Genomic DNA, 15,527 nt, shown 5'->3' with positions numbered 1-15,527 from the left:
TTCAATTAAAACACCATGGCCTTGGGAATAAGCCAGTGGAGAATACATCCAAGACCTAATAGAGATATTATCATAATCTACATTGATTAACATATTTATTGGGTACATACTATGTGCTAAATACTATGGATAGATAGATGAAAGCCTTTCCTAATCACCCCAGGTAATTACCTCTACTGTGCTTAATCCTTCATTACAAAATTTCTCATATATTGCAAGTCTTTGTAAGTAATTTTCCTCCACATTACAAGTTCCCAAGGAATGGGACAATCCTTTAGTTCCAATTTTTGTACCACTGGCCATTACCACAGTAAAATACAAGAAACAATAAAATTTCAGGCAAGGTGGGAAAGAAAATTTCCTCATTTTTCTAATAGGCTTCTCTTTCAGAACTGAGCTTTAAAGATAGTCTAACTTCCTTCCCTTATTTACGTTGTTAGACACACTTTTACTGGACCTTAGATTCAAGGCAATTATGAGAATGTAAGAGACAAAGAAGGGAAAAGTTGTTAAGATTTCCTAAGATCGCAAAGAGGGGAATTCCTAACATTTCAGAAAAGTAGGCATCTAGGTTTCTGTCTGAGCTGAGTGTGTTCTGTCCAGAGGCCCAATGCCACCTTGGTCTAACTGCCACCACTCTTCCTGGGAATTGTATTTGCAGGGTCTTCTGCAGATTTCAATCAATTCTCGTCCCCCTTCCAGTAGGTATTATGGTGTCTGCTGTCTTCTCCACACTTTTGATGGTATTCAGTAAACTATAAATAATGAATAAACCTGCCTCCTGTCATTTTGATGGAAACAAGCAGCTTTCCAGGGTATGAATTTGGAGAAGGGTCACTGCTATACAGTTACCCAGATCACACTAATATGTCAACTACCACAGAAAACTGGAAGTAGTTATCTGTGCTTTATAAGGTCAGATCATTCCCTAGTTTTGCCTGGACACATTCAATGTGCTGAAAGTAAGCCACAGTTCTCAAGGTACCAAATCAGCCACTCTGTAAGGTGTAATTCAAGTGGTCTGCATTGGGAACAGTATTTTGACCAAGTAAAATAGCACAAGTTGATGTTACTAATGACAGCATTCTCTATGCCTATTCAACCATGCTGTATCCTTACTTCTTTTCCACCCAGAACTCAGCAAAAATAGTAGAAAATAAGACTACCAATGGACTGTTTTCAAAGTTGTGTTATGCTTCCTTTCTAATTCATTTTTCTCTTGAGCTTATACTACTATCAAAATTAAAGTTACTGCTGTCAGTTGGAAATTATGAAGGAGACACATTCTATGCTGACATATTTTTACCCAGATTATTAGAAGAATAATAAATGTAGAATCCTTTTAACACGTTAGTATACAAGATAGAGCTTTATACAATTCTCAGTGTCATTTTAAAAATGAATTAGAATTGTTTCTCTTCCAAAGTTAAAAAAAAAAGTTAATAGTCTAGAAACATCCTAGGGCTCTGTTTCTTAAAGATGTCTAACTATCAGAAACAACTTCAGAGCTTTGCAAACAACCCAGATGCCCAAGTTCAATGCTAAACTTGACCTATTAAATTAGATCTTTTAAAATGTGTTTGTGTCCTTGAGATTTTTAAAAAGCTCCAAGAAAGATTTAAGGGCTTACTTAAAAAGCATGAAGTCTTTTTCAAGGTTAGGCAGCAAGCTGACCTTTACTGTCCTATTAAGCTATTCTATTGAGGTTTCTTTTAATAAATGCACAATAAAAAAATACATACATTTAAATTTGCTCTACATTGGGAGACTTCAACTTGGGTTTTAATTGGAAATGTCAACCACGTATCTTTTATTTAAAAGGACATAGTTTAAAACATGCAAAAAATGGCCACTTATGTTATACCATGTATAAAAATTAACTCAAAATGGATCAAAGACCTAACTAAACTTAAGACCTACAACTATAAAACTCTTAGAAGAAAACATATGGGGGAAGCTTCATGACTTCGGATTTGGCAAGGATTTCCTGGATATGACAGCAAAAGCACATGCAACAAAAGTAAAAACAGGCAAGTTGAACAACACAAAAATTTCTGTGTATCGAAGGACATAATCAGCACAATAAAAAAAGACAACCAACAGAATGAAAGAAAATATTTGCAAATCATATGTCTAAAAGGTGCTAACATTCAGAATACATAAAGAACTTCTACAACTCAACAACACAAAAGCAAATAACCAGAAAAATGGGCAAAAAAACTTGAATAGGCATGTCTCCAAAAATGACACATAAATGGTCAACAAGCTTATGCAAAGATGCTTCACATCATTCATCACTGGAAAAATACAAGTCAAAACCAAAATTAGATATCACCTCATACCCATGAGGATAGCCGCTATCAAAAACAAAAACAAAAATAGTAAATAATAAGTATTGGCATGGATGTCGGGGAATTAGAACCCTTGTACACTGTTGGTGAGAATGTAAAATGGTGCAGTCACTGTGAGAAAGAATTAACATATTTATTGGACATACTCTGTGTGCTAAGTACTGTGGATTGAAAGATGAAAGCATTTCCTAATTACCCCAGGTCATTACCTGTGCCCTGCTTAATCCTGTATGATAAAGTCTCTCTCATATATTATAAGTCTATGGCAGTTTCTCAAAAAATAAAAAAAATTAAAAATTACTATATAATATAGTAATTCTACTTCTGGTTTATATCCCAAAGAATCGAAAGCAAGATCTCAAAGGGATAGTGGCATACCCATATTCATAGCAGTATAATTCACAACAGGCAAGAGGTAGAAGCAACCCAAGTACCATTAATGAATGAATAGATAAGCAAAGTGTGGCATATACATACAATGGAGTATTATTCAGCCTCAAAAGGAAGGATATTTAACACACGGTACAACACAGATGAACCTTGAGAACATTATACTAAGTGAAATAAGCTAGTCACAAACAGACATACTGTATGATTCCACTTACATGAGGCATCTAGAATGACCAAAATCACAGAGACAGAAAGTAGAATGGTAGTTGCCAGGGACTAGCGGGAGAGGGAAATGGGGAGTTGTTTAATGGTTATAGAGTTTCAGATTTGCAAAATGAAAAAGTCCTGGAGATTTGTTGCACAACAATGTGCATATATTTAACATTGCTAAACCATACATTTAGAAATGGTTAAGATGGTAAATTTTACATTAAGTGCTTTTTTAAAAATATTTTTTACTGTTTATTTATTTTTGAGAGAGAGAGAGAGAGAGAGCGAGCATGAGTGGGAGAGGGTCAGAGAGAGAGAGGGAGACAGAATCTGAAGCAGGCTCCAGGCTCTGAGCTGTCAGCGCAGAGCCTGATGCAGAGCTTGAAATCACAAACTGGGACATCACGACCTGAGCTGAAGCCAGACACTTAACTGACTAAGCCACCCAGGTACCCCTATAATTATATGCTTTTTATCACAATAAAAAAATATACAATTTAGGAAGTTTGCTATAAAGCGAATTTTAGTTAAGTGATTTCTATCGTCCTTCTACCTTCCATTATGAAATCAGAAGATGTCATTAAAATAAGTAATCTGGAATGTAGTAAAGCAAAGTAAATGAAAAATCTAACAAATATTAGAAAGGCATAATAAATAGGAAATCACAGGAGAACCTGGGTGGCTCACCTGGCTAAGTGTCTGACTCTTGATTTTGGCTTAGGTCATGACCTCACCGTTCATGAGATGGATCGCTATTAGCATGGAGCCTCCTTGAGATTCTCTCTCTCTCTCTCTCTCTCTCTCTCTCTCTCTCTCCCAGTAAATACATAAATAGGAAATCACAACTTTATGATAACAAAATACTCAATATATAAATAATAATACCAAAATTTTAGGGGCACCTGGGTGGCTCAGTCGGTTAAGCGTCCGACTTCAGCTCAGGTCACGATCTCACGGTCCGCGAGTTCGAGCCCCACGTCAGGTTCTGGGCTGATGGCTCAGAGCCTGGAGCCTGCTTCTGATTCTGTGTTTCCCCCTCTCTCTGCCCCTCCCCCGTTCATGCTGTGTCTCTCTCTGTCTCAAAAACAAATAAACGTTAAAAAAATTTTTTTTAAAATTTTATATATGATACCATGTGGTATTAAATTGTTTTAAGGTATGGTTGTGTGTTTCAAATTGTTGTGATTGAGAATCTGCAGCCATACATAATCTTAAGAGTTTTGCATTCAAAATATAATGCCTTTTTTGCTGAGGATGGGGAGAGCCATTTTCAATATATTTATCCCTTCTCTGGCCAACACCAGACTAGCTTGTTACCATATTCTGCATGAGGAAAGATAAGCAAGAGCATATAAAGCCCACATAGGAAACATTCAGCTCAAGTTTAGAAGTGAAAGTTTTCTCTAAGGAGTTCTGTGGCATTAAGTTGGCAACTAACTAAAGTATCAACAAATTAGCAGATTGTGCCTATGCTGAGCAAACAAATGGTTTGCCCATTTATTTCACACTGTCACTAATATTCAATTTACACATTGATGCTGTATTTTGTTTTGAGCCTGAAAAAGGACAGCTCACTGTCTGATGAAGACTGTGGCACCTGTAACTGGAAATAACCTGGTAGCTATCATATAAAATCTGAGTTCTCCAAGTTTTAACAGTATGTTCTTCCTTATAGTATATTGGTAAGTTAACAAACCTCCTTAAATTGAGAATTGAATTTGTATAAAAATTTTTATTAAGCTCTGAATTGAACTTGTATAAAAATTATACAAATACAAATAAAGTATATTTGTATTTGTATTTTATACAAATAAAATACATAAAGTATATAAAATTTGTATTTTATACAAATAAAAATATGACAAATATTGGGGCACCTGGGTGACTCAGTTGGTTAAGTGTTCGACTTTTGATTTCGGCTCAGGTAACCATCTCAGGGTTTGTTGGCTCGAGCCCTGCATCAGGCTCCACACCGACAGTGTGGAGACTGCTTGAGATTCCCCCTCCCCCCACCCCTCTCTCTGCCCCTTCACCTCTCTCACTCTCTCTCTCAAAATAAATAAATAAACTTTAAAAAAAATGAAAAAAATATATCTGTATGGATATGACAGTGAAGCAAACCATACCTTTTAAGTCTGGATCAGTGGTAAACAGTACATTATTTACTAAATGCTTACTTTATATTCATTATCTTATTTTATCTTATTTTATTTTATTGTTTTTTTTTTTGAAGTAAGCTCTATGCCCAACGTGGGGCTTGAACTCATGACCCCAAAATCAAGAGTTGCATGCTCTACCAAGCCTGGTGCCTGTGTCTATAATCATTATCTCACTTTAGCTCACTACCACCATATAACACACGGTCCTTATTGCATTTAAAGCTAGGGAAATCAAGGCTTGGAAAGAATGCATGTTACCTCAAAACAACCCAGCTCATGTGTATCAGGGTCCAGATTTGAAGACGGTTCTACTCCAAAGCCTTTTTCTCTTAACTTCTGGGCATTGCCATTTCTACCAGTTTTATTACACTCACTTTCACTAATCCAACTAAGTGGTAGGAAAAAAGTCCTGTGAGATATATGTTTGGTACATCTGGTGCATTGTTAGAAGGTAAACCCTAAGTTTATTCTTCAAAGATGTATCTATTACAATTTGAGGAGCCTTGTGGCATTATACAAAATAAAATATTCTATTTAAAAGCATCTGACGTTGCAGATAAAATTCCAACTCATTTAAATACCCATTATTTTATATAATAGAGTATCTTCCTCAACAGCACTATAATCAGTGAGAGGTACTGAAAACATTTTAAAATTTAATGTGTAATAGTCTTTGCTTAGCATTGTTTTTTAAACTAAATGATAATTATTAAAAGAGGATAACATATTTTTTACACTGATGAGAAATATCATGAAAGACATTAGAATTTTAGAGTCTTAAAACCGGAAATTACCTGAGTAGTTAATATATTCCTTTCCACATTGCATCTAGGGCATAAATTATCTAGAAAAAAAAATTCTACTATCTTCCAAAGAAACTCAGAAAATAAAATTTGAATATGCTTTCAGTAACACATTCCAGAAGGTTTAAAATACACTTGTGTGGTCTAATTTAAGAACCATTTGCAATTTCTAATTGGGCAGAAATTAACACACGCCTGTAAAATCAGTGTATGATATCCCATTAATTTGTGTCATATCATCTGTCCATTCAACAATGTGCCTCACCAAGATAAAGTACTATTTAAATGATTTCAGAATCCTCATTCAAAAGTACCATTATTTGAAATAATAGTGTTCACTTTCAAAGTCACAATTTCCTGAAGATCGCACAGACACTAGATTTTCTGATCTAAAATGCTTCATGCATTAGTTATTTTTATAATTTGACCTTAGATGTTTGCAATTTCAAAAGATTCAGTCAGTCACTATATGAATATATAAGTGATATCTCTAAACGGAACTGTGACATGAATATAAAAATGCCTGGGCTAATAAGGATGGTTTAACAATTTAAAAAGAGTCTGAGGAAATTGGAAAACCAGTCTTACCTGAAATGTGTTAAGTGTCTCTGGATGTCAAGGTCTAGGATTGGAGTGGGTCTGGAGGATCCCAATGGTGATCTATCTTGGCTCAAGAGGTCTTGGAATTCTTTACAAATTTGTCTAGAATAAAAGATTCAACATTGAAGTTGAACTCAACATGGGGCTTTAATTTCATCCCGTGATATTTTACCAAAGGCTTGTTTTCTCATTTAAAAGAGGAGTAAACTTTCATAAAGCAACCTCCAAAGTTCCATCTATAACACGCAGGTAAGGTTCACAATAGCAACTTTGTTTTCAAGCACTACAGGATGATTGTAAAATTTTTGACGTGACTCACAGCCCATGAGCACTGACAAAACCAGTGTTCATTTTTAAGGTGAATATTCATAGATTAACCTCAGCATAAGGAAAAATCTATATGAAAGAATCACACTTAATCATTGCTTTTTATAAAATTAAAATATGATCTTTGGAAGGGATATCACATTTATAAATAAGTTTAAATCAAGTTATATAGGCTTCTTTCAGAGGCATGATTCAAGTGGACTTTGGAAAATCCTGTTTCCCAGCATTTCATTATAATTCAGACTCCTGTGAACCGAATTTATATTTTAATATTTAAAGTATATATTTATTTGCCACAATTCAGACCACTAGCCTCAAAAAAAAAATGATTGCTATGTCCCATGTAAGATGGTTCCTTGCAAAAGGTACCCTTAATAGCATTTTCCTGCTACTTTTCTTAACACTAAACAATCGTGATTTCTGGTCACTGGTTTCACTTCTAATTACCACATTCCTGAGTATGTTGACTAACAGTAAAGCTTTTGTGAAACGTAATAGAAATGCTGTATTTCTAAAGAAGCAAAACATATGAAGAAAACAGTTCTTTTTTAAACAAACAACAAAACACTAGATTAATACAGTAGCTGAAGAATGAAGTAAAGGACAGCCAAGGAACTGTTCAAAAGAACACATCTAAAGTGATGCTACTCCATATTCAAGAGATAATGAGATAGCGATTAGTCCTTTTCTTCTGGGTTTACAATGGGTAGTCATAAAATCTAACCATTGGCCCTGACTATAATTATCAATGTAGCCAAAGACAAGTACAAAAGAGTCCAATTATTCCAAGTGAATGTCCCTCCATGGACCCAGCCACTAATTCCTCTCCAAAGCATTTGTGTCATTAACAAATAACTACCAAAAAGTGACAAAATGTCTTGTGGCACAAATAATTTATCACTGAGTTAAAACCAGTGGAGTTTTATTATTAGGTGCCTAAAATTTCTTCTGAAGATCATTTGTGATTTTTTTTTATGAACAATAATCCTCAGGTTTATTGTCACCATTATTTTCATATTGTGTTATTTCATAGAATTTGCCTCTTTCATTCTGATCACAGCTGAAAGTAAAAGGGGCCATAAGGAGACGAAAAACAAACAAAAAAACAGAGATAGCCCTTACCTGATCTAAATCAAACAGGATTCTCCATATCCTCCAGCTAATGTTTTAGTTGAATCTCTGAGATGTAGCATCTAAATGCACACTTTGAACAACTGCATGTATATACTTTCATTGAGGATACTTGATCTGAACTTCTCCCTTTTTCTGTTCTGAGTTAGACTTAGCTGATTGACTGCCAACTGTACTGCTTATGTTTTAATAGATGAATAGCAGTATTAGACTATTTTATGTTGATCGGTGGCATCAAAAAATGTCATTTGGTGGGGCATCATTATCTGTTATGCTTTGTGTTAGCTTTATTTTTAGGAAATTTCTAACTAAAATTTTAAATACAGACTCATGCTATCATTTCTCAGACTGGCAATAGAAATTACTATGTGGTAGATGATCAGTGTGATCCATTATTACAAAAAAAAAATACTGGAGTTGTTTAAAGACAAGTATTTAATTTTATATCAGATTAAAATATATTTAAAAACTAAAATAAAAGTTGAAACATTGCTTTAGTTCTTATGGTTAGGATTTAGGAATTATTTGGATAATTGAATAAATGAATTTATAAGTTGGTAAATAAACTTCCTTACCATATAAACATTATAGCAAGTTACAATAAACCAAAAGTCGATGAAGAAATGAGGAAGAGGCAAAGGGTGGAAAAATTTAACTCATGCTGAGCAATTCAGCTACACCACACAGGAAGCTGTATCTGGAGAAGTTCCAGAATTCTCAGCCTCTGGTATTTGATTCTGCTGCTTAACTCACTGACTTAGGACAGCCTCTCGACTTAAAAACAGATGACAATTTTGTAGACTCCCCTTAGGCAATTATGATCATCATCTCATTATGACAGTTATGGGGCTATTATTTTTATGACTAGTTTCATCCTTATTTAAAATTTTATTTATAAAGCTACAATAAGAAATACTTCTCAAAACAAAATGTCACATGAATTATGTAACACGATCTTTGGTGAATCATAAATTCTAACTTTATCACTTACGTCATTGTCCTTAAGGACATAATTTTTAAGCTGATGTCTGAATTTCAAGTTGGTGTTTCTCCTTTTGACGATTATTGTAACGGTAACAATTAAAACTTGTTAACAATTCTGCTTTACCCTAATGCAGATCAAATGTTAAGCATATTTAGTTATAAATTCAGTGAAGAAGTTCAAATGTGTTTTTCCACATATCAAATGTTTTGTCTGTACATGTTTGAATTAAAAAATTGTCTAATTCAGTTTCTATCCCTCCTATATATAATTGTCTAATTACACCAAAATATTTGGCTAATCAACAAAACATAAGAAATTAAGAGGAATTAGGAGGCTAGCCCCTTAGTCAATGGGCCCTTCATATAATTGTACAGTTGGCAACATAATTAAATAGAACTGAATTTGTTTATTCACAGAGGTAAAAAAGAAACATGTGAGCCAATCCAACAATGCAGATCAGCTATTGGATCTCTCATCCGAAGATTTTGAATTTCATATGAATTTTTGATGCAATTGTCATGGTCTTACGAACAAAGGTGAGCTAACTAGGATGCAATGAATACCCACGTAGTTGACCATTTCAATGTCGAGCATTTTAATTGAAAATATCCAATGAGTTACCTTTGGAAAACAAGAAACTGCTCAGAACACACGTTAAATGTATCTATACATTGCAGGAAAGGCATGTTATTCCTACACACCCCTTAACTCATCTACTTCTATTGATGACTGCTTGTATTGTGTGTGCTTGTATGACTGCATTGTCTCTGATTCTTTAATTCTCATTTCACATTGTCTAATAGGAAGATGGGATGGGTATAAACAACCAAAAAGACAAAAAAATTATACAGGCTATCTCCTAATTTCTAGATGCTTATGGCCTCTTTACACTTACATAAAATAAGTTATTTGGAATCAGTGAACTCAATTCTTGATATTTAATGGTTTGCAAATGTCCAGCTATGGCCAGAAGGATCAAAGGAAAGTACATGTCCTTGCAATATTGTATGAAACCACAATATCATCAAAAAAGAATTCACTACTCTAAAATAGACATCTCAGCATTACTTTGACAAATATGGAAGTATTTCTCCTAATCCCCGAAAGTGCTTCTAACACTGGACTTCTGTGAAAATGAAATCTCCACATCAGTTTGAATGCACGAACATTTAAACAGAGTTATGGGAATTCGCAAGAAAATAAGAACCTCTATTTCAAACGTTAATGGTGGCATTGCTGCAGGTGGCAAGGGTGGGCAGCTGTGGAAGAATTCCTGGGGGAAGGAGGACAAAAAGAAGGATTTCTCTAGATTAGGGAGTGAAGGTCTTAGAACATGCATGATGAGGGGAGCTTGGGTGGCTCAGCCAGTTAAACGTCTGACTTGGGCTCAGGTCAAGATCTCACGGTTTGTGAGTTCGAGCCCCGCATTGGGCTCTCTGCTGTCAGCACAGAGCCCGCTTCAGATCCTCTGTCCCCATCTCTCTCTGCCCCACTCCCCTCTAAAATAAATAAACATTAGAAAAAAAAAAAGAATATGCATGATGAAACCTCAAGCAACTAATTTTGAGGTAGAAAATATAAAGGTGTTTTTTCTTAGATAATTTGTATTTGGGGATAACTGTCATTCAGAGCTGTCACATGAGTGCACATATTGGCAAAATCAGTATAATCCTGCCAGCCCGAATGATATTATGCTTTGGGAACACCTGGAGGATACTACCTAAATCCTAGCATTGTATTCTCTTAAAAAAAATTTTTTTTGAATGTTTATTTATTTTTGATAGAGAGAGAGAGAGAAAGAGAGAGAGAGAGAGACAGAGCATGAGCGGGGGAGGGGCAGAGAGAGAGGGAGACACAGAATCTGAAGTAGGCTCCAGGCTCTGAGCTGTCAGCACAGAGCCTGACGCAGGACTCAAACTCACGAGCTGTGAGATCATGACCTGAGCTGAAGTTGGACGCTCAACCGACTGAGCCACCCAGATGCCCCTAGCATTGTATTCTCTTGATCTGTAACATGTCTTTATATTTCTCCCAAGACTATATCAAGGATTCAAACTGACTACATGTACTTTCAGTTCCTTCTGGAGAAACTGAAATCTTACTGATGAAGACCCCTTTGGGTCTTCCCTTGGAAGAGGGCAAGAGTAGAAGCAAAACAGAAGTAAATATCCCCCAGGAGATACACCACACAAAATAATCCAGATCCAGCTCGTTCTACCAAGAAGTTTTCAGGAGCTTGCACAGAACAAAGTTTCCCAAAATCTTAAGTCCACATTTTATAACTGCCGTATAATTTTCTTTCTCTGCTATTCCTTTCCCCTTCATTTCCTTGTTTTACCTTTTTTCTCCTTTGCCAGCACCTTTTGTTTTCCTTCTCTTTGGGGCGAGATGAATCATCTGAGTTACTGTCCTAAACAAATATATCCTAAACCCAAACAGTGCCAGCCACAAGCAGCACAAATCCCTAACAAGAGACTCAAGTATCTTGGGCTAGACCGTTGGGTGGCAGGTGTCCCATTTAAACCCTTAAACTTGTAAAAAAAAATAATAATAATAACTGTGTGACATTAGAAGTTGGTAGAAGAAGAAATATTTAGTTTTGGTTTTATGCATTTTGAGCCCATTTAAATTTTAGCCAATGTCATGGGAAGTCATGTTTCATCAGTTTCTAAGAAGCAATGTCTTTAACACTGTCTACCTTATACTATCTCTTCAGAAGTTTTCCCCAAGGGGCACCTGGGTGGCTTAGTCTGTTGATTGTTGGACTCTTGATTTTGGCTCAGGTCATGATCTGACAGTTCTGAGATCAAGCCCTGCACTGGGCTTTGCACTGACAGAGGCAAGCCTGCTTGGGATTCTCTTTCTCCCTCTTTCCCTCTCTGCCCCTCCCCCACATGCACGCAAGTACATGCACTTTCTCTCTCAGAATAAATACTAAAATATATATATAAGTTTTCCCCAAGTAAGAGACTAATTTAGAAATAATTTAACCCACCTGGGACTATTAGTTCTAAAATCTGATCATAGAGTTAGGAAATTAAATAAAATTATTAATCATCTATTATGTACCAGAACTTAATTTAATAAAGAAAAGAGCAAAAATTTGCTAATGCCTCAAAGATTATTCTCTAAAAATTTCAATTTACTGTTCTGTTCTGTTGGGCTTTCACGCAATAAATGGCATTCTTCCATTCCTTTTCAAGGAACATTTTTCAAGTTTGAGGGAATTTGAAGTCATCTTATGCATAAGTTTCCCTTTTCCTACATCATCTCTGTCACTATTTTAATTCACATTTTTGTTGGGCTTCTTACAATTTTCAGAAGCTTTCTCATACATTATACTTTTCCTTTTCAACAGTATCATTATTGTAGGTAGAGCAGTACAGGCATTATTTACCTAATTACACCCAAGAAAAGATGAGAGTACTGATGGTGATCCTTGGTCCCACAGATCTCCCTTTTACCTCTCACACATTTCGGTCCTCTTGTCACATTCTCCAAACATTCATAGTGTTTTGAGATCTTCCCCTCTTGTGTACTAAGGCACAGTGAGTGGTTTGGGCTAAATTACATAGCAGCTAATGACATACTTGCCTGGAATCTACATTTCCTAAACCTACTTTTCTCCTAGGAATTCCTGCATATTCTGGAGAGGTTTTCGTCAGTGTCAATGATAGCTCCTAAACAAGGGCAGTTTGTAAGTCTTGCTATGGACACAAGGCCAGGAGTGGGGAATGTCCTTGTATAACTCATCTAGCTACTGAAGTGTGAGACACCCTGTTGTAAAGAGCTGGTACTTACTAGACTCATTCAAAGAAAATGGAAAAACGGAGATAAGGCACACAGAGACTTCCCATTCTGCTTACTTGGTCGCTAGGATCATCTTTTTTCTTGCTGTCTGTTCTTTCTGTTCCATATGTTGTCTGGCAAGATGTTCTCCTACAGCTTTGGCTGGAAACTCTGTTTCACAAGTGTAGCCAAAATCCCGAGCCAAGTGCAAAGCTTCCCCTGTTGGCAGAAAATAAAAGTCAGTTTTCCACAAATGTCTAAACTCAGTAAGAGTAACACTTTATATTTTCCTCAAGCCTCATTCCTGGTTGTGGTCTGATGGATCACGGTTTCTATTTATTCCAAACAATCCTAGGGAAAGGACTCTTGGGGGTGGAGTGGGAATGGGGTAGGATGAAGGGAAACTGAGAAACAGAAGCTACTTACCAGGCAGGTGTATGTGAAAAAGTAAGGGGGAAAACCAGAACCACAATCTGGGAGTTTTGACTCCCCTAGGGGTTCTGGCCATTAGACCAGATTGGCTTCTCAGATCCTACACGTCAATGCCCTAAGGAAAAAGCTCCGTGGGCTTGCCATTCGTTGCTGTTCACCCTCCCATCTATTCTTAGTATATCCGACATATTCAGATATCTTTCCCATGAGATCTATCAAAATATTGGCAAAAGGTCCACGTAACTCTTCAAAGAAGCTGAAACACTTTGGAAAGGGGAGATAAATGGATTTTATCAACTTCCTACCATGATGTTGCCAAAGACACTATATTGTGTGATTATAGTAACAGCATTATTGGGCTTTCTGGCAGGCTTCAGTACCTTTTAGCGTATGCACAATGCTTCTTAAGTACATTGTTAAAAATACAATCCTTTTAAGTATAATAAAATCATAAAGAAATTTTGGTCTTTCACAAAAATCTTAAACCTGAGTAAATTTTTGAGAAATGAGGTAAAAATGGCTTATCAGCAAAGTAAGTTTTGGCAATGTATTTCAACCTTGAAAACAATAGTACTTTCAAAGCTCAAGCCAAATTTTACCTGAGCAATAAAAAAAAAAGTGAGCTTTCATTGCGCGTATACTGAGCACATATTTTGTTTAAGGTGCAGTTCTATGTAGGAGTAATGACGGATTTAAAGAGCCATCCCTGTTCCTAGGAGGATGGCAATTGTCCCAATAATAGTAGCAAAAACACCTTAATAGTACTTTATAATTTATATTGCAACCTATATAAACACTATAATCTGCTCATGTTTACTGCCTTTACATTGATATTATATATAACACACGCTTCTGTACTGCAAGTCCCAAATGAGTGTTACAGATAAAATGTTTTACAGAAGTTCAAAGGAGAAGGTGGTAATCATAGAGAATTAGATCACATTTTGTGAATTACCGATTATGACTTCCATCCCCCTCACCCCTCACACACTGTATCAAAGCAGTAGCAGGTTTTTCCTTAAGATTTTTATATTCACTCCGTAGGAAACATTCTAAATAGGAAGATGACATAACTAAATGGAAAGGGTCTGTTTACTGATTAGTCTGAATAGTGCTAGTTGGTGAAGGGTGACAGTTTTAGATAAAGTTGCAATGTAAAAGCAATATTTTTAAAGTGCTGGTTACCAGTGGCTTATGATGCTAACCGATTAGGAAAGAAAACGTGTGCATATTTGGCAGAACAATGGCACCAAGTTTTTTGTTGTTGTTTTTTTTGTTTTGTTTTGTTTTGTTTTAAGGATCTAGTAATGCCATATAGGATGGTCACTTTTGCTAGAAAAATGATAGAAGGGAGATAATTCAAGACCTTTCAAATTTCAGGTATAAAGTCTAAAAGCCTGATGAAACAGTGGCAACAGCACGTGACAAAGGATACACTCATGTGAACTTAAGACTTATAAGCATCTCGCCTAGAACACAATGACCCATTCAGTATCATCTTTGTACACACAGCATGTTGAGTTATGTATCCTGATAAGTCTGTATATTGCAATATTATCACAGGAAGAGATATTTAGATACCATTCTCACAGAATGTTATATACAATATATCTTTGTGTGTCCCCCCCCCCCCCCACGAGTGCAGTAGTGGGAGAAGTGAAACAGCACAAACAGGAGGGTGGCAGCATGTCGCCTCAATTTTATGCTAAAACCTGATTCTGGCCCATTATATGCAAAGCTCTCACCGTGTGGTAGTTTTAAAAACAGTTTGAATGGAACAGCTGCTATTTACATTTACACTGACAGCCAGATCCCTCCTTGCCTTAGTTCTGTTTACTGCTTTCCCTCCCTTGCAATGTAACATTGTTACTGGACGTATAGCGATGCTACATCAAAAGAAATGGCAAGTGAAGACACTCTGATAAGTAGTTAAAATGTGTGTATCATGCCACAAAAGCTTTGTGTGTGAGGGCCCAAGAATGAATGAAAGAATCCATGAATTAACATACACATGATAGTAAGGAGAACAAATCTATAGTTAAATCCTGTACGGGAGGTATTTTAGAGTCAACAAGTTTGAGAAAAATAGAAATTTTAGGATCAAAAAAGCATGTGAATTAGGCTCTCAGGGATCTGACTGATCCGTGAAGATAAAGATCAATGAGCTTCTCTGTCTCTGTGGAGGGACAAAATGCCCACGTGAACAGCAAGCAGGTACAGTAATCTGTGGTGGAACAGTGATCCAGGAAGGGCCAGGAATGTGTTTCCTTCTGTTTCCATCTGGCAAATACTGCTGTGTCACCTCCTATCTTTGTAAGATGAGGGAGGACGCCCTAATTCTTTGTTTGCA

At 36.1% G+C, this 15,527-nt stretch overlaps 1 protein-coding gene across 2 annotated transcripts in view; it reads right to left on the bottom strand.

The window, feature by feature from the left end:
- Positions 1–15,527, bottom strand: part of TFAP2D (transcription factor AP-2 delta) — a 59,445-nt gene that overhangs the window by 14,041 nt on the left and 29,877 nt on the right. For both annotated transcript variants that reach the window (XM_003986229.4, XM_045057636.1), the window contains 2 exons: positions 12,823–12,964; positions 6,502–6,615 (listed from right to left, as the gene is read on the bottom strand). In XM_003986229.4, the coding sequence (XP_003986278.1) occupies positions 6,502–6,615; positions 12,823–12,964 (256 nt within the window). The remainder of the gene's footprint in view (positions 1–6,501; positions 6,616–12,822; positions 12,965–15,527) is intronic.

Source organism: Felis catus, chromosome B2 (assembly GCF_018350175.1).
Source record: "Felis catus isolate Fca126 chromosome B2, F.catus_Fca126_mat1.0, whole genome shotgun sequence".
Lineage (NCBI taxonomy): Eukaryota > Metazoa > Chordata > Mammalia > Carnivora > Felidae > Felis > Felis catus.
The sequence above is the reverse complement of the archived record's forward strand: the minus strand, read 5'-3'. Positions and strand labels throughout refer to the sequence as shown.